Source organism: Chrysemys picta, chromosome 15 (assembly GCF_011386835.1).
Source record: "Chrysemys picta bellii isolate R12L10 chromosome 15, ASM1138683v2, whole genome shotgun sequence".
NCBI classification, from domain to species: Eukaryota; Metazoa; Chordata; order Testudines; family Emydidae; genus Chrysemys; species Chrysemys picta.
Window position 1 is genome coordinate 30,720,511 of NC_088805.1, and position 18,525 is coordinate 30,739,035.

Sequence of the window (18,525 nt, forward strand, 5' to 3'; positions counted from 1 at the left end):
TCCATCCAGCAGAGAACCTTTACAACAGCTGCGACATGCTTAAGCTAAAATCCCCAGCTGCTACTGCTCTGTTCCAGGCATTTCCTGGCTTCCTGCTCCCAAGGTAGAGGAACAAAGACTCCAAACGGGGTTGTGTGTCCTTCCATGCTAGGTTGTGGCTTTTCTTTGCCTGAACAATAAAACATTGCGTAGGTGGGTGGCCTGAGCCCTTGCTCACTGGCCTCAGTGCTAGTCTTGCAACTCTAGCAGCTGCTCTGGGAGCCTATGCTAAGCCAGGCCAGGTGAGGTGCTATGCATGTAGGCGGATGACCTGCTGGTAGTGTGTGTTCCTTTGCTGGAAGCAGGTTGGGATGAAGGGGCATTTAGTTTTACTTTCATTTGGCTAAGTGGGGTGTTGCTCCCAATGGCAAGACTAGCCCATCTTTGGAGCACTGTTGGTGCCAGGCACCGGCCAAGACTTATGCCCCTGGAGCAGGGATGTACACGGGATCCCAGTAGCAAAGGCCGATTCCAGGTAAGTAACTCACTCTGCTTGTCCAGAGCACATCCTGTTCCGGTGAGGCTTGAGAGGCTTGTTTTGGATGCAAGTGGGGCTCGCTTCTCTTCCTGCTCTGCACGTCGCCGAGGGAACAGTGACTTGGATAAACTTACAGCTGACTTGGCAAAATGAATGTTTTGTGTTATTTCTGCACGAGCAGCAGTTGGCTTTGCTGCTTACACCTTGTGGAGGTAATAGAAGCAGTTGAGTTATAGTTAAACTTATTTAATTTTACAGCTCCTACGGTGTTAACAGATGTACAAGCGTCTGATCCAATCATGCAGCAAGAGATTTTGGGGGCAAGCCTTCCAGTTTTATCAGTATGGCAGTGCAAAGAAGCCGTAAATTTTACAAACAAGAATAAACGATTCTTAGCAACATATGTCTACGCTGACAGTTCCAAGGTAATCATAAATAAAGAAACCCTGCTAGGCAAAAGTGTAGCTGGGCTCCGCAGACGGTCAGTGTGGGCCAAGCATCTGCTATCCTCCCCCTTACTCCTATCACGTTAATGAGGTGTAGGAATGAGCCTGCCTCCCATCTGGGTATGTGCTGGGTGGGGACAGAGGGCTTTGAAAACAGTCTTCACCTAAGTCATGGAGTAGTGGCTTAAAAACCCTTCCATTTCCCTTTTAATGAGCTAAATCCATTCCCCACAGCACTAGCCCTTGTTTAGCCTCCATTCTTTCAGTGTCAGCTCCTCCATGACTGCTTAGCAGATGCCAACTCACCCAAGCTGGAGATTGTCCCTGCCTAAGTGCAAAGACCCTCCTATCAACTCACACTGCTGGGAGTTAATGATCTTGGCTCACCCCTACTGCTGATAACATGCATGGCAGAGTGGGTCCAGCCCTGCAGTGGGGGCGGGGGAGGGGGAGCATTGTGCATGGCTAAATCCATTCAGAGGGCTTGATCAAAAGCCCATCAATCCTTCCACTGCTTTCAGTGGGCACTGGCTCAGGTCCTCGGGCTGTTGGATCTTTTAGATAAATAGCAGTGGCTTCCAGCAATTCTAATTACTACTTCAGCCATGGGGCACTGACCAGAGCTCTTAATCAGCCCAATGCCTGTGGGGGATGGGGGAATAATACACCTTGCCAGGTATGCTACAAGGGACTGACTGCGGCCTTCGCTCAGCTGATGAGAAGATTTGGAAGCTAGTGTGGCTCTTAGCTGGCCCTTCCCCGAGGAGTCTGACTTGTGCATTCAGCACTAAATTCAGGCATAGGCTAATCAGGGGCCCTTATATTTACATAATAGGGCTTGGCCCAGACAGACGTTCCCTCTGCTCCACCTATATAAAAACAACTCCGGCGGAATATGGTAAGAGGTGAAAACATGTAGAAGTTACTTGACTTGGCCCTAATACACGTAATCTGCACCTCTTGTTACACTGTAAAAGCTATACTCATTTCTCTCTGCAATCAAAATGCTAGCTTGGGTCTAGAGATGCTGGAGAAAGACTCTTCCCTCAGCTGCGGGCGGGGGCGGGGGGAGAGGCCATAAATCCACCCTGGAGCTGATTTATGTAGCATTCATGAAGAATTTATTATTCAAAGAATTTTATTCAATTAAACTTGAAAAGCCTCTGGATTCTTAAAGGTTCACCAGTGATAACTGAGACAGAGCTATCATAAAACTCAGTGGCCTGCCTGAAGTAGGCATTGAGAAAATGCCTGATGTGACATTGCAGCTGAACGTATGGTCTAAGGCAAGAGCGTTTGTCATCAGGATGCGTTGCAGGCTAAGGTTTAGAAAATTACTCTGTGAAAAATGTGCATTAACAAGAGCTATGAAATATCAGTTGAAGAAGAAAAAGTTGAATAATGACCCAGCACTACGTTAGTTGATGGGTATTCTTCATCTTGACCCTGCTCTGATTAAAAAGTTAACACAAACGCAAGATGGTTTTTTTTTTTTTTAACAGTTTAAGGTTGTTTCCAATTAACTACTGAACTGTAAAAGTGGTCTGACTTAAGGACAAATCCCCTCCCACAGAGCTGGGGCAATTATAACTATTCAGTTCCTTGAGCTTTTTGTATAGCACAATCACCCTACAGAGAGTAGATGTTTTCTTTATGGATGTAGATTTTTGAAGTCTTTTGTTTGTTTGTAACTTGGTATCAACCTTGGATGTTTGCGCCTTTCAAGAAATGCTCTTCCAAATCATCTCCATGCAGTAGGAGGGTTGGAATTGCATGTATAACCCTGAATAGACACCCAGTTTCATAAAACTGGTTTATCAAGGTGTTTACCCATTAATTAGCTGTATTGTGCTGTATTCGGTTAATAGGCTGTTTTCCTAGTCTTCAAGGCACCATCCCAGCTGGAAACGATTTCTGACACAGCTATTCTGAGAACCTGGCATTTCAATTAGCCAGCTTCTTTAGTTCACCTGAAGATGCTTCAGGCTTTTTTATCAGGGGCTTAGGTGATTCCTTTTCTCATTTCATTTTTAAACATTTCACCAAACTCAGGTAAAAGGGAAATTATGCGACAGTCTTTGAGAATGTTTCCAGGTAAAGGAATGGTCAGTTAAAAATGCCATAGCAGACTAGGATATGTCTTTCAGATGAGAGGTAAAAAAAAATCTATTTAAACACCCTGAGCAGGCTCCTTTTCCAAGGAACTACTGCCTTTATGGGTAAGTACTGTGTGCTCTTTAGTTCACACTGCCAAAGCTCTTAGGTCTCCGTCCTGAAAATACTTAGCATGTGCTTAACTTTACTACTGTGAACAGCCCCACTGGAATCAGTGGGGCTGCTCATGGTAGGAAGTTAAGTATGTGCATATGTTTGCGGGAGTGGGGCCTTAATTGGGAATAAGCTGTCTGTTGTTGGATGTCATCCTGCCATCTTTGGTAAGGTAAGACTCAGCCTGACTACAAAGCTAGTCTTCAAACTTAGTTCTGTTTAATCCCTTTTCTTTGCCCAAACCCATTCATGATTGTGGATGTACTGGAGTTGTCAGAAGCAAGTGATTCCTCACAGATATATTAGGGCAGGCAAAGAGTGCCCAGACAGTTCTTAGCACTTTCCTGTAAATCTACAAAGTGTTTCCTCCAGCTCCAGCCAGAACTGATGGACTGAAGGCAACTTAAAAGGGAAAAGCAGGCAGGGTTTGGTAGTAAAGTGAGACAGTTTAAAGCCCTTTGGTGTAAGTAAATCACATTTATTTTTCAGAGCTTCTGGATTGGGCTCCTTAATCTGTGCACACTTCCTGTTTGTGTTAAGTACTCTAAACCTTTACAAGCAGCTAAAGGCTTTTTCTCTCTTCCTTTCATCAGAGCTTTCAATCACAGCTGCCACCGCTCTGAGCATTAAACTGTGTTTGTAAAGATGGTATTGTTTTTCTGAAGCCTCCTAGCTCACACCCCAGCCTGAGTCAAACACAACGTGAAGCAGTTTGGAAAACAATTCAGAATCTGACACTTTGATCTGGACGCTAGCGCAAAGGTGGTGAGTTTTACAGAAGGGCTGCATGTTTTCTACAGTGTTATAAACAAGTTCCTGAATGATTTTATTGTGGGGAATTGGTGGCAATTCACATTTTGAATTCATGCTCATTCTCTCCTCTCCGCCTTGCCTGCAGAACGAAAACTTGGCTGGATTTAGCTTTTCATGATCTAGAAAGTATAGTCCCATCTCCAATTTATGGTTCACTTTTTGTATATATTTTCTCTTCCTTCCCTTCCTTCATTGCAGCATAACGTGCCAAAATGAAGAGAAAATCACTAAGCCTGGAAAGCAAGGAGAGAAAGTAGTTAAGAAATGTACATTTATCATCAGATATGTTTGTATCGAGTGCTACATATATCTATAAAAAACAGAGTGTACTGAATTACAGCACTGGGAGCTGCAAGTAAAACAAAGCAACAGGAGACAGAGAAAACAGAAATGCTCCCCAAAATGGCATTCAAGAAGAGAATCAAATGATTGTTCCTGCAGGAGCCCACTTAAAATGTAGACAAGCTAAAATCTTAACCTGAAGTGAGAGCTTCTCTTGGGTACCCCGCTGTTCTCCCCTTGAATACTAAAGGAAACCACAATGTAGAGTCTCTGAAGCCTTTATGGCAACCAAGAATGATAGAATCTGTTTTACCTGTTCAAGTATTTGGCCACGTTTGCATCTGCCTCTCCTCCTTGTACTAAAGGAACAACACTAAAAAGGAGAGTGAAAAACAATTTCATGTTATGTTTAATCTATTACTCTGAATACACACCTTAATAATAGATGTGTCTTTGAGGTGTGCAGATGCGCAAAACCTTGAGAGTGGTCACAGTACAGCCTCAGTATTAATTTCCAGTTCAATTCCAGTACAGAAGGGATTATAGTCTAAAAATTAACTCTGACCATAAAATCCAGGGATTGCTACATGCTTTAACCAATCAATGACAAACAGTGCTTAAGCACAGATTCTGTTTCTGTATAGCATGTAGAAGAGAGAGAGAGATGTGAAAAAGCATCAGTATTGATGGCAGCGGCTTATAAGAATAATTATTACCAGTGACTATACACCACTAAGCTCATTATCCCCTACAGTACTGGACTCAGTCTTCTGGCTTTCTACGGCTCTTATGTTGATATGCATGTTTTACGCTAACTGCTTTTTAACAAGAGGCCATAAGATATTTGTATTTTTGCTGCCGAGATAATGCTGTTCAGTTCTAAAAGTTTGTAGATGCTAGTTTACAAAATAAATTCTAAAGTTAAGCAACTACAAGGATGCACTTTTACTCCTTGGCACGACCTTGCCTGTTGCTCCCACAGGATCCAGTACAGCTGATGCCGAAGGCTGAAGCCAGTTTTTTTGCTGTGATTGCATCAAAAAAGCTAGAGGAGAGCTCTTTAATTAAACAGATCTTTATCTCCCGTTCTGCTGCCATTCTAACAGCATTTGCCCTAAGATCAATTGCATCAGATACAGTTTTAAATGGCTCGGAAGCTGCAGCAACTCCCTGGGCTCAGATAGCTTTTTCCCTCAGCCTTCTTCTTATACTTACCACCTCTCTGCTCTGCGGCAGACGGCTCTGGAGAAATGAAGAGCAGCACTACTTTTACCTCCAGACTGAAACAACATTAAAAACGCGTAAGGGCCTTGTACCAGAAGCCACATCCAGCCACCCAGCTGCATAGAACTTAAATGTATGACATTTTACACAAAATAAAGACACTTTCAGAAGCTATAATAGCCATCTGAATGCCACATTTCTGCTGGATATTTAAATACGATTGCAGATGGAGACGGAAGAGGGTTAGCTCAATCTCTTCCACCCCTACAGCCTTCCTGTATTTGTACAAACACTGGAAGAGGACAGCATGTGGTGGACCAACCTCAATGTTTAATATCAATTAACTGAGAGTGGGTTTCTGGTGAAGTCTTCAATCAAATACCTAGCAAAGAGGTTCAGTAAAAAGTATGAGCCGATACCTACAGGCAAAATGAAAGCAGTGAGAGGTGGAAGTTGGTCTGAATATTTATCAATCCACTGCTCCAGCTCCAGCACTGGCTTTTCACTAAATGATGTCCGTTCTATAGAGGGAAAGAGGAAACAACTAAAATAATACAAAAATAAATCAATCCACCAGATGGATCTTACATTTTACATTTGTCATATTAAGTACTCCTTAGAGAAATGTAAAAAATTTACACGTCTCCCACAGATTCCATCTTCTACAGCAAACACTAACAGAAGTACACAAGTAGTATCGCTAAATAAACAACCTGATCTACAACGAGGGCATTTTTTAAAAATTCAGAGCTGTTATCTTAGGTCAAATGATTTGAGGATTACTTAAGTGAGCCTCCCTGGCTGAGGAGAGAGGAGTTGCAATGTTGGAGCCAACGTCCTGCAGCATACATTGGACCTAGAGGTAGTGAAAAATGAAAGTATGCATTACAGTCAAAGCATAGACAATGAAATGACACTTGCAGAGATGACATCTGACACTCCAATAAGATATTCTAGAGGCCGTGTGGTAGGGATTCTCAGATACGGTGACCAGACAGCAAGTGTGAAAAATCGGGACGGGGCTGGGGGGTAAGAGAAGTCTATATAAGAAAAAGACCCAAAAAATCAGGACTGTCCCTATAAAATCAGGACATCTGGTCACCCTATTCTCAGAGCCTTTAATCAGGTGATATTGACCACTTCTGCAGTGTGAAGCTAATTAGGAAATGCCAAATGTACCCTCAGTGTGAGCTGTTTTCCACTGTGATACACAGTCCTGCTTACCTCAGGCAGCTTGGCTTAGTATTTATGTTCTCTTGGTTTCAATTTGAAAATGCATAACAACAAGGCTTAGGCTGTGCCCAAGATTGTGCATAATAATGAATATGAACCATCTCAATGACACGCACACACACACATTCAACTGATTTCCTTTTCTGTATAGAGAGAAAGAAGCATCTTGTTTCTTCAGGTAACAAAGAGATTTTCAAGTCTGCCTAAAGGATTTATGCAGAATTCCCACTGACTGCAATGGGACCTACAAGCCTAAATCTCCTAGGTGGCTTTAAAATTTTAGACAAGAGTTTAAGATCTCAGCATTCTAATAATACAGATGTAATGGTCATGTTAGACAGAGCATGTAGTTACTACTCACTTTGTGAAGTTGTTCGACAAATGTGTGGCCACTTTCCTGGCTTAATTCACTAGCAACCCTAGATTAAGATGAAGCAGAGAGTTAGCGCTAGGACAGAGGAGACTTGTTTGGCACATATCTTATATTTATGGCTCATTGTACACTCAGTATTACATGCACAGGTTCACAAGGAGCATTGTCTTGCAACATGGAACAAAATAGGACTCCCAACACCTAAAAAGAAAACACCAATTCAAAAACATATCTGCATGACCATCCGCTGCTTTCTGAATTGTGTCCATATAAATCAGAGGTACAAATGCAGTACGTTTCTTCCTGTATTCAGGAACTGCAGAGGACGGACACAGCTGATCCACTAGCAAGTTTTGATTGATCAAGAAGCAAATTCTCTTCTTCAAAGAGAGAGATCAAACTGAATGAATATTATGGTTGGGCACACTTTTTTTCTTACAAAACAATTAAATGGACATTAAATGCCCTTGGCTAGTTCAGTTGCCAGTGTAGCTCAGGATGTATTTACAACTTCCCCTACGGGCTGACAATAATTCTACTTTTGCCCTTTCTTTAAAAGAAAACAACTCCTCCAAATAACACCAAGAATAAACAGCGTGCACACTCCCATCAGAACATACTTCTCAAGCTTTGCTGCATCTTTACAGCAGTAGATGGGCTTGTAGGCCTTGTTCTATGTCTGCAGTGTTCATGACTGTCAGGTATCAGCTTATCAAGGTAAATAAAGACGACAAGCTTTTTGGCACGGTGTCTTCATATAAGAGCTTTAGCAATACCACAGTAAACAAAAATCAAAGATGAAAGAATTCACAGTTTTGTTACCCAATAGCAGAACTCAATTCATCTGTTGTTCCCAAAGCTTCAAAGACCTGATCATCTTTAGATCGCCTCTCCCCAGTGTATGTGCTGGAAAACCCTTTAAAAACAAGCAATAGCAACAAGAGGAAAAGGGATTGGAACAGACAAAGCTGCAAATTTTAAAATATGAAAACTCACTGCAGTCTATGCTAGGTTGACACCCAGGTAGCAGCAGCTTTAGATTTATAAGACCCTAAATCTCAAGGGCCTCCACCACTGAACAGGTGTCAGCTGACTGCTTCTGTGACACAACAAGTGATGGACCCCCACCCAACATCAGTTTCTTTCTGTCTGGCGATGGTGTCACAGACCAACACAGCAACATGCCAAAGACTTTTTCCAGCTAACCCATGGGCCTATGTGTTACTTTAAGACAGACACCGTAACCTCCCCCCTCTCCTTCCAAATGTAGGAACAGCCCAGCATGCGCAGGACAGTCAAAGATTCACTGAAGCTGTAGAGTCAAGATTTTTTAAACACAAATAGCGTTAGGCACTAAGAGGGCACATGAAACAGGAAAACAACCATTTAATTTCTGTAGGGACTACAGTCCAAGAAGCTTTCCCCTTGGTGATTGCTAGAAAGTCACTTGACAATTCTAAATACAATAAATAGCATGTCAGAGCATCCCTTGGCTTATCTGCTGTATTAGATAAGCGTTCATTAGAACCTGCCATGAATTAAATTGGCGAATACATTAAAATAAATTCGGAATTATGTTTTGGGACTATAAAATGCCATATAAGGGCCTTTGTTGTTTATTATATTTTTACCCGGCTATGAGGATATTGTAGCCTCTAGATTTTAAGTGCAGCCCAGACACTACCTTTGTCTCCTGTTCTTGTGTAAATCTTTGGAACGTGGGTTGTCTTGGGTTTGATTTCCAGGCTAGACACAAAATGAAACCGTTATGAGTTCAGCAGAAATGACACTTTAACATGCAGTTGTTGTCAAGCTGATGACTGATTTATAGAGATGGCCGGACACTGCTGGTCACTGCTGTTACCGCCAGACTCTCCAAGCAGTGCCCTGGTTACTGCCCCCATCTCCCCCTTTCCTCTTAGCAGAGAGCTCGGGAAGGCAACTGGGGCCAAAGGGCGAGTTTTGCTTTGGCCCGCTCTTGGGCACAGCCCGGTTCACGCTGCCACGGGCCGGTTCGGGGGGATCCTAAGAAGTGTCGCATTTTCCTTTCAGATGAAATATTGTGTCAGACACAGGAGCGACTTTACATGGGGGGGGGGGGGGAGCTCGGCGCAGCCCCGGGGGGCGGCCCAGGCTGGGGGGGGGCGGAGCTCGGCGCAGCCCCGGGGGGCGGCCCAGGCTGGGGGGGGCGGAGCTCGGCGCAGCCCCGGGGGGCGGCACAGGCTGGGGGGGAGCTCGGCGCAGCCCCCCAGCTCACCTGTCCGGCTCTCCCTGCTGACTGTTGCCCCGGGTCCGCAGCCAGGCCCGGAGCGGCCTGCACAGCGCCAACCAGCGGCAGCCCCGGCCCAGCACCACTGACATGGGGCTGCCGCGGCCCCTCCTCGGCCTCCGCGTCCTGACCTCTGACCCCGCGCCCCGCTCCCTCTGACCCCTCTCGGCCCCCGTGGCCGCGCCAGGCGCTGTCACCCGACTCGTGCACCACTCGGCCCGGCCGGCTCCCGATTGGCCCGACAGAAATCTCGCCTCCCCAGGGCGGCTCAGTGATTGGTTCGGCCGTGTCACGTGACACAGGCGCTGGGTCCCTCCCCATTGGGCGCTGAGACGCTTATCGGGGAACTCTTGGGGCAGCCGTAGAGCCTGGGAGGTGGTTGCCAGACTCAGGTGCGGGGCAGGGGTGCGGGGCTAGTGCGGCCGGGGCCTCAGTCCCTGGTGGGTGTCGGGCTAGAGGCCCAGGCGTCTCCCCTGCCTGAGGCCCCGCCCTCGCGGTGCCCCGGGGGGGGCGTGCCTGGGGGAAAGGGGCGGGGGGGCTGACTGGGGTGGTAGGGGGGGCGTGCCTGGGGGGAAGGGGTGTGGAAAGGGGCGGGGGGGCTGACTGGGGTTGTAGGGGGGGCGTGCCTGCGGGGAACGGGTGTGTGGAAAGGGGGGGCGTGCCTGGGGGGATGGGGTGGGGGGGGCGTGCCGGGGGGGGATGGAGTGTGAAAAGGGGGGGTGTGCCTGGGGGCTGACTGGGGCCTGTGGCATGGGGTGCTGGGCAGGTTAGGCTGAGCCCTGCCTGGGGGGTTGCTGGCTCCCTGGTACCAATGGCGATCAGGAGACTTGGGCAGTTGAGCTATCGCCCCAGCGTGAGCCCTTCTGCTGTAGATCTTCAAACTCCTGTTGCCTTTTTTGCTTTGCAGGAGAAGCAGTGGAAATGTTGGCCAAGCCCCTGACACTATCTGCACCAGGGAAAGCTATCCTCCATGGGGAGCATGCGGTCGTGCATGGCAAGGTAAAGCGCTCGGCTGCTGTTGATAGTCGGACAATGCTTAGTTTAGGGGCGACCACGAACCTTTTGCTCATTGTTGTGCACAGTTACTCTGCCACCTCACTCATGTCTAACTTTTTTTTGTGTGCAGGCAGCTTTGGCTGTGGCCTTGAACCTGAGAACATTCCTTCAAATTAGACCCAGTAATAATGGAAAGGTCTTAATATGCTTACCTAATATTGGAACCAGTTTAAACTGGGAAACCGTCCAGCTCCGGACACTGCTAAGAGCATTTTCAGGCAAGTGCTGTTAGAACAGTGGAAGTACCTGTCAATATATTTAAAAATCATGAAACCCCTGGCTTCATCCTGCCCTCTGATATGTGACATCTCACCCCAACCAATTATTGCACTTTGCATGTGCTTGGCAACTATCTCGTGTGTTGATGGGTTTTGGTCAGCCGGTGGCTAGCAGCTACCGTGGATTTAACTGATTAGGCTTCCCTCTCTTTCTCCCTCCCCCCCCCCCCCCCAAATCAGGCAGCTGGATTTACTATGTGCATTCACACTGCCAGAGCCAGTGCTTTAACTGGTCCTCATGGTCCGCAGGCAGCAAATGTGCTGGGTGTGCCACAAGCAATCTGAGTCAGTAGGAGCTTGTTCCCTCTTAACTACTATGATTCTAGCATGCACCATTTAAAAGGGGACCGAATAAAGTCTCTCTAGTGTTCGCATGTAAGTGCTTTATCAGCAAACCCCAAGGGGCCCTCTAGTTCAGTGTCCTGTCTTCCAAAGCGTCCAGTACCAGTCACTTGCTGTAGAAATCTGTAATCACCTGCCTCCACACCCACTTATCTCTTGTACCACACCTAGCACAAATGAATGTGCTTGGCTCAAGATGAGTCAGAGAGAGTCCTTTCCTGATGTTTCATTTATGATGTTGCTGTGGGTGTCATGAAAGAAGCAAAAAGAACAGGAATACTTGTGGTACCTTAGAGACTAACAAATTTATTTGAGCTTTTGTGGGCTACTCTGAAACATGAAAGAAGCAGTTCTTCAGTGTAGCTGGTGGTTTTTTCTTGACCCTCCCTCTTTCCCCCCCACCAGTAATCAGTTTTTGCGCTTAAACATAGCGGCAGTCTTTATTCTATTTAGTGTTACTGGACATGCCATTCATGTAAATATCTCATTCTAATTTGGAACAATGGTTTTTAAGCTTTCTTTGTAAATGTATAATTCCATCACTGATTGCTTTCCTAGATGGCTTGGATGAATCTAAATCCCCCAGTCCAGAACAAATGGATGCACTGAAAGAGTTTGCAGGAATCACTACTGGACTTTCAACCACTGAGAGCCTTGGTACCCTTGCATTTCTCTATCTGTACCTGTCTATTTCAGCTAAATATGGGTAAGAACATAGTCATCCTCAGAAATGAATGCAGTATCCTAGGTGTGCATGGTTCCTGTTAAATTTCTGTTCTGTAATTTCACAAGAAATTAGACCTCTAAAGGTAAAATAAAGGGGGGGAAACTTTCCTTTGAGTTCTTAGGCGCTTATCTTGTTAGTAACTCTTAGGTGAAATAGCAAAATTGTGCTGAATGGGTGGGAAATCAGCAAGGATATGCCCAAAACATGATTAGTCATAACTGAGAAATAGTGCTAATCTTCTAAACATGGTTAACACAGCAGTTGACATTGCTACAAACTACTAAAAGGGCTCTAGAAATGTGATCGGCTGTACGTACTAATGATCTTAGCTGTAGCAAGAGAAACACAATCCTGAGCTCAGTTTTGGCAGTGAAGTAATCAAATATTGAAACATTGTACAGGTCTCTAGCTACATAGGGCTTCACATCCCAGCCACTCTGAACATCTTGGTGATAGTAGGAGTTGAGCTGTGATCAGCCTATTCCAAAACCATATATCCTTACTGCTTTAGCTATTGGAAATTCTCCTTCGCTTTTAGCAGTAGGGAGCCTATTACACACAATTAATCAGTTCCAGTTCTATCCAAGAGAGGGCAACAGTACAGACAGTAGCCAGCTTATTAAACCTACTGTTACTGATGTGGGATCCTAAAATGGTTTATTTTAAAAATATATTTACAAAAATCTTAAGGGTATATTTATAGTGCTATTTATGGTGTTCTATTAATAAATCACCCCCAGCACTGGCATAAAAACCAATGGAAATGAGAAATCCAATTTAGCTAGGCTTTCTTCTAGCACAATGGATTTGCAGAGCTGCTCAGCTGTGCTAGCTGAAAGTTCAGGAGGCCCATGTCTGTCATATACTTGTGCTGGTGGTGTGATCACAGCCATTTTAGTTTGCATCTGTTGCCTTTGATCTTGAGAATGTTCTTGGCATTTTAATGTGTTTCAGACAGATACCAAGCGTGGAGATAGTGGTGTGGTCTGAGCTGCCCACAGGAGCTGGGCTAGGCTCAAGTGCTGCCTATTCTGTTTGTTTGGCAGCTGCCCTGTTGACTGCATGTGGAGCCATTGGCTGCCCATTGGAGGAGGAGAAGTCCGTAGTCAGGTAAATCATCTGAAAAGCCGGTGTGTAGAATTGGGGTAGCATAATGTTCCCTAAATCTCCAGTCAGAAGCAAATGAATGTTGCTTGTTTCTTAACTTCATATTCCTGCCTCTCTGAGCGGATGGCTTGAAATTAGTGACATTTTGTCAGGTTATAAAATGTGATTCCAAGACATTACCTGTTAAAAACGTTCTGCTTTAGTGTCTGAAGCAATGATTTGCAAGATTGTGCAGGTACATACAGCCAAGTAATGAGATCTCTGTCCCCTAGTATATTTTTCAGCAAACTTCTATCTGTTCATACAACATACTGTTCTAGCAAAAATGCGTCTTCCAAACTATACTGGAAGTGGCATAAATATCTGCGTTTCTTAATTGTAACTTGTAGTTTGGATGCAGTGTAATTTTCAGTTACAGTTTGAATGCAAAAGGGTAAGTGAAGCTTTGAGATGTCATCTTCACTTAACATTGCAAGAAAAAAATATAACCAGATACGTGATCTCATGTAAACTTAACACGCACTCCTATATATGGTCCTATCTCTATGGAAGCCCCTTAGAGGTCTGTAAACTTGGATCTTCCCCTGCACTTGATTGAGCAGGTAAAGAATAAGACCATGTAACTGTTAACCTCAGCAACTGCATGATCTCCCTTCTGTAGTCCTTGCCTTCCCAACCCATCATTTCTCCTGCAGGGTCTCCCCATCTGTCCTTGTGTCTACTTAGGACCCAATCCTGCAATTGCCAGTGCACAAACCTCCACTGAAGCCACTACATGGGCCCAGGGGTGTGCCTGTGCCCATCCCCTGAGTTGCAGACAGTGGGACAAGGTGGTTATTTCTCCATAGAGTTCAGTGTACATATGGAGCTGGAGGAACAACAATGAACCTTTCTGATTTCTTTGGGAAGTTGTATCAGTTTGTCCTTTACAAGTTGTATGAGTAACAAGAGGCATTTGTCAGCAGGGCCTGGTGTGGTATTGCCCAGTAAATTATGCTTCAATGCCAGTAGTCATACACCTTGGTGACACTTTTCTTCTTCCCTCTTTATCAGAGGGGGAGAATCCAGTTTAGAATTGGACAGAAGAGCCATCAATGGTTAAGAAAATAATCCTGCTTGAGGAATAGTCACAGCCCCCTAGCAGTTAAGGGACACCAGCCAAAAGTGTTTTGAGACCAGATGTTTGGCAGTGTCCTTGTCAGCTACAGTGACAAATGAAAAGTGACCTTGAAGTGCAATATTCTAGAGAAGGAGAGGAAAACATCACTCCCAAAGAATACCCTGTGATGGGGCAGTGAGTAGAGATGAGTCAGGACTGGGGTAGTTTGTGCTTTAGCCACAGGTTACACATGTTGTCTTCACCTGCCACAGAAATATAATTTCTACTCTTCTTTCTCTCTCCCCCTCCTCTTGTAAAGGTCTGAGATTCTAATCACCACTGCCAAACAGTACAGTCTGTTCACAGATGCATAATGCAAGGGGCGAATATTAAAAGTTGCAAGTGAAGTAAGGAGCTGTGTGTGAAATGCAAGATGTTCAGGCTCAGACACCTCCCAGTGAGATGAAGATCTCTGCATGAAGGGCAGACGCATGCTCTTTTGGAGAGCTGCATCCATTGACGTTAGGATGCAACACTTGATGCCACAGTCATTGGAATTGATTTTTAGTATTTCCATTCTAGACCTTGATTTTTAGGCCTTAATATCTAACATTTCAACCTGTATTGGTCTCTCATACTTGGAACACAATGGGAGCCAATACAGGGTGTTTTTATTAATGACACACAGTATGCCAGTACAATGGCTCTTTATAAAGTGGTAATTGAGCAGAAAAAGGCTTAAATTGCATGTGCTTTGAGAATTGTGTTTAAATAAAAGGTATAAAGAGAATTTGGTGCTGGGTCAGAGAGTACTGGGATCAAGGGTATCAGTTTAGGCACTACTACAATAAATAGTAGAGAATGGCCATTCACGAAAACCATCTCCCCCTTGCTCCATTACTGTACCTCTACCATAATGCTATGGGAGAAAAGGTATGTCTGTGTCGTTGCCCCCCTCCCCCTCCCCCTCCCCCCCCAGTCTGAGTTCTTGGCCTCTTTTCTAGTAACTGTGAACAATGCTGACAACTGTGACAATTGCTTGTGTGATGTCGGCCCCTGTCAGGATCCACCAACTCATTTCGTATACACCAAACCCTGATCTGACACTACTAATCTGGATCAGTACCAGCAATCTATAGGTGAAGGTTCTGTGTCTCATTATGAGCCCTCCAGCTCTCCTCACCCCACTCCGCTGTATAAATACTTAACAGACACACACAATCCATACACAGTGCTGCATGCTCTGCAAATTCCACAAACCCACCCTGTGCACTCAAAACAACTGCTCCAACAGACTAGTGCACATTGACACTGATACTAATAAATATCAGATGTCTCCGCATCAATTGTAGTCTGCGCAGTTCAAAGTTAGCTTTTGGTGCAGTGAGAATATGAATTTGACAGATTTTTAGAGTACAAGGCCCGAAATAGGAATTACATGATAGAGCAGAAGCATGAACATCGATTTTGTGTAGGCATCATACAGTCTTTAGTGTAACAATGAGAATAGTTGGTGAACCATACTGAAGCAAGGGACTGATACTAGGATCCCACCTGCTTCCTGGCAGTGTTTTCCTGTATCTCCCCACCTCTTGAGATCTCATCGGCAAACATCTCTTTATCCCTCTTATGCCTAAAGTCTCTTGATTTTTCTCACTGCTGTTTAATCCTGTGAAGCATTTTGAGATATTGATCATACAAACACTGTTCAAAAGAAATTGTAGTTTGCTGTAATACTGACCTGCTTTTAATACTCCCTTGCTGAAGGGCTGGCCTCTTCCTCTGCACGTTCTAGGTAACTCTAATCTTCACCAGTGTACGACTGCCATTTTCCTCTCCTCTCCAGCCTGTGTCTCACGTCATGTACAAATAGTAATACTATATGGATTACAATAGTGTGTTTAGGCCAGCGCCCAATTGTACCTGGCACTATACAAACAGATAACTATGAGATGGTCTCTGCCAAGCAGAGTTTCTATTTAAGTTTAAGATGAGACAACAGGTGGATGCAGCAGACAGACAGGGAAGCACAAGGTATAGTGCTTACTACTTCTCATTTCCCAAACCCTAACTGCTAGCGGGCTGTGATTGTTCCTCAGGTAGGATGATTTTCTTAACCATTGATGGCTCTTCTCTCTCAGCTGGATTCTCCCCCTCTGAGGAAGAGGGAAGAAGAAAAGTGGCACCAAGGTGTATGCCTACTGGTAGTGAAGCATATCAGACATCTAATTACAGTATCAGTGAGGAAGGGAAGTATTATCCCCATTCTTACTGATGGAGACACAGAAGCCAAGAGTCTAATGTCATGTTCAAGACCACAGAAGGAGTCTGATAGATCCAGGTGTTCCAGGCATCCAGCCCTTTGCTTGCACTACTGGACTCTTTCAGGTGGAGATTTAGCCAGACCCAGCTCTGACACACACCGCTCTGCTTGGAACCTTCCAGAATATTTCCTCACATGCAGCCTTCATGGTGCCAACACTCAGTAGCGGTTGCTGTGTTCCTACTGATTCCATCTTGTGATTGTTAGAAGCTGATGCACTTAAGTGTGCGGCTTGGATACTAAGGTGTTAGGTGCCTTGGATGGCAGTGCTCCTTTTCTGCCAAGTGCTGATTTTACTAGGCTGAGCACTAATTCATCCTGTTAATTAGTGCGGGACGAGGATTCATTTCCCCTCCCCCGCAAGGTGTCCCCCTTGATATGCTGCACTTCAGTCTGCTCATGTGATTCCTGCTGCTCTTTATGGCTAGTGGACTCCTTGGTTCCTGTGGCATGTTGCCCGCTTGTAAACTGTTTCCTTGCCTTTCAGGTGGCCTGAGGAGGAGTTGGATTTAATTAACAGATGGGCCTTTCGGGGAGAGCAGGTCATCCATGGCAAGCCTTCTGGTGTGGATAACTCTGTAGCGACTTGGGGTATGTATTTTTCAGTCTCAATCCATTCCTCTTTGGCTCTGAATACAGGTGCTGTCACTCTCAGAGTAGAAGAGGCCAGTACTTGGGCATTGGGAATGGTGGCTTTTTCAGTCCCCTTCATGCACTGCTGCATAGCTAGTGCAGGGAGATCGGATGGGATTTGCTTAGGATTTGCTCCTAAGTAGCACTTCAGCAAAGAATCCAAAGGGCCTTGCAGACTGCAGTGAAACTTAAGTGGTCTTTCAGTGTGCATCTCAAATTGCTCACAGCCCTTTATGCAGGGAGTTTTGAATATATAAAAATGGGTCCAAAATCCATCCTGCAGACTGACTGACTGTTTAACCCCAGTCTCTGTCCTCTTGGCACACACTGGATTAGAAAGGGAAAAGCACAAGTAAAGCCTCTTCCCTACACCATCTTAGTACCAAATCCTGTTCTATAGTTTTCCTCTGTGTCGTTGCCAGCCTGCTCTAGTAGAGACTCACTGCTTATTGATGGCAAAGAATGAAGGTAATGTCACTTCAGAATAAACCCCTCACACAGTAGCGCAATGTTAGTAATACTTTCGCCTCCTCAGGAGGGCGAGAGAATGGTCTGTTGGACTGAATGGGGATGGAGGGAGGAAGGAACCAGAAACTCGCAAGTTCTGATTTTAGCTTTGACCTTGAAGTCATTCTGTTGTTGTGTGCCTCAGTTTCCCTATCTGTAAAATAGCAGTAATGCCTCACAGGGGTGTTGAGAGGCTTAATTCACTAATGTCTGACTTACTATATGAATCTCCCTCATTCACATTAATGCCTTGGAAGAGGAGTCCTCATGGAAATAACTGGAATTTACAAATTATGGAGCAAATAAATGTAAATTTAAAAAAAAAAAAAAAAATCTCACTGCAGGATAATGCTTTGGAAAATGTACGTACTTGGTCGCCTGTACCTTAGTCTTAATTATGATGTGCAAGTGTGCTGTGATGCTTTGTGTGGGAGTGTTTTTTAACAATCTTTTTAATAAGACTTCATCACAGCTCCTTTATCAAAACCTTGGGAAGTGGAGAATGAAGTAGCAAGCTTGCTGACTGGTGGGGTTCTGTTGGGTTACTAACCGTTCTGCTTCACAAATATTCTCTCACTGCGCTGAATCTGGTGTTTAATGTGTTTACATCTATCCCAGAAGTCTTCATTTGATTCTTACTTCATTATTTTAGACCAATGAAGACTTGATTCTAACCTAACTCTCTCCATTTGAAAATCTCTTTATTTTCTGTGGCCCTCCAGTACAGGAAAGCAAAGGGTGAAGGCACCAAGTTACTCATATTTGGGCCAGATCTCCCACTGAAGTTAATGGAGATCTGCCTGCTCACACCATCTGAGGATCTGACCCATTGTTTTGCCTGTGCTTCTTGCAATTAACTTCTCATGCTGTAGGTTAGTTTCTACAGATGAAAGACCCTATATACTTATTAAACATTATATTCAGATGTGTTGCATACTATGACTATGTATGTACTTTACTTTAGGTGGAGTGCTCCGATTTCAATCAGGAAAAATCACATCATTAAAGAGGTAATATTAAAATTATAT

General features: G+C 44.7%; 2 protein-coding genes across 7 annotated transcripts in view; one reads left to right on the forward strand and one right to left on the reverse strand.

Annotated features, from left to right (window-relative positions):
• Window positions 1-3,688: 3,688 nt before the first annotated feature.
• Window positions 3,689-9,761, reverse strand: MMAB (metabolism of cobalamin associated B). 2 transcript variants are annotated; one of them, XM_005298541.5, is made up of 9 exons: window positions 9,414-9,655; window positions 8,841-8,902; window positions 7,979-8,072; window positions 7,145-7,202; window positions 6,334-6,406; window positions 5,974-6,071; window positions 5,542-5,606; window positions 4,640-4,699; window positions 3,689-4,277 (listed from the first exon to the last, which is right to left on the reverse strand). In XM_005298541.5, exons 1-9 carry the CDS (start codon window positions 9,515-9,517, stop codon window positions 4,190-4,192), a joined length of 702 nt encoding a protein of 233 aa, XP_005298598.2. In that variant the 5' UTR covers window positions 9,518-9,655; the 3' UTR covers window positions 3,689-4,189. The 2 variants fall into 2 exon arrangements, with proteins under 2 accessions (XP_005298598.2, XP_042708337.2); XM_042852403.2 differs by lacking the exon at window positions 7,979-8,072 and having other exon boundaries at window positions 9,414-9,761.
• Window positions 9,687-18,525, forward strand: part of MVK (mevalonate kinase) — a 130,805-nt gene continuing 121,966 nt past the window's right edge. For 3 of the 5 annotated variants that reach the window (XM_065568843.1, XM_065568847.1, XM_065568845.1), the window contains exons 1-7: window positions 9,687-9,817; window positions 10,333-10,424; window positions 10,552-10,699; window positions 11,660-11,807; window positions 12,783-12,938; window positions 16,845-16,948; window positions 18,462-18,507. In XM_065568843.1, the coding sequence (XP_065424915.1) occupies window positions 10,347-10,424; window positions 10,552-10,699; window positions 11,660-11,807; window positions 12,783-12,938; window positions 16,845-16,948; window positions 18,462-18,507 (680 nt within the window). In that variant the 5' untranslated portion in view covers window positions 9,687-9,817; window positions 10,333-10,346. Of the gene's footprint in view, window positions 9,866-10,332; window positions 10,425-10,551; window positions 10,700-11,659; window positions 11,808-12,782; window positions 12,939-16,844; window positions 16,949-18,461; window positions 18,508-18,525 lie in introns of all 5 variants that reach the window. The other 2 variants (XM_065568844.1, XM_065568846.1) reach the window with 1 other exon arrangement.

What these genes read in the sequence shown, in the direction of transcription:
- MMAB (XM_042852403.2), bottom strand. Translation starts at nt 9,746, where the DNA reads ATGGGGAGGGACCCAGCGCCTGTGTCACGTGACACGGCCGAACCAATC. An exon ending in TGCCGCAGAGCAGAGAGGTG is followed by an intron (nt 4,700 to 5,541) that starts GTAAGTATAAGA and finishes TCTCCTTTTTAG; the next exon opens with TGTTGTTCCTTTAGTACAAG. An exon ending in GTGGCCAAATACTTGAACAG is followed by an intron (nt 4,278 to 4,639) that starts GTAAAACAGATT and finishes CTTGCTTTCCAG; the next exon opens with GCTTAGTGATTTTCTCTTCA.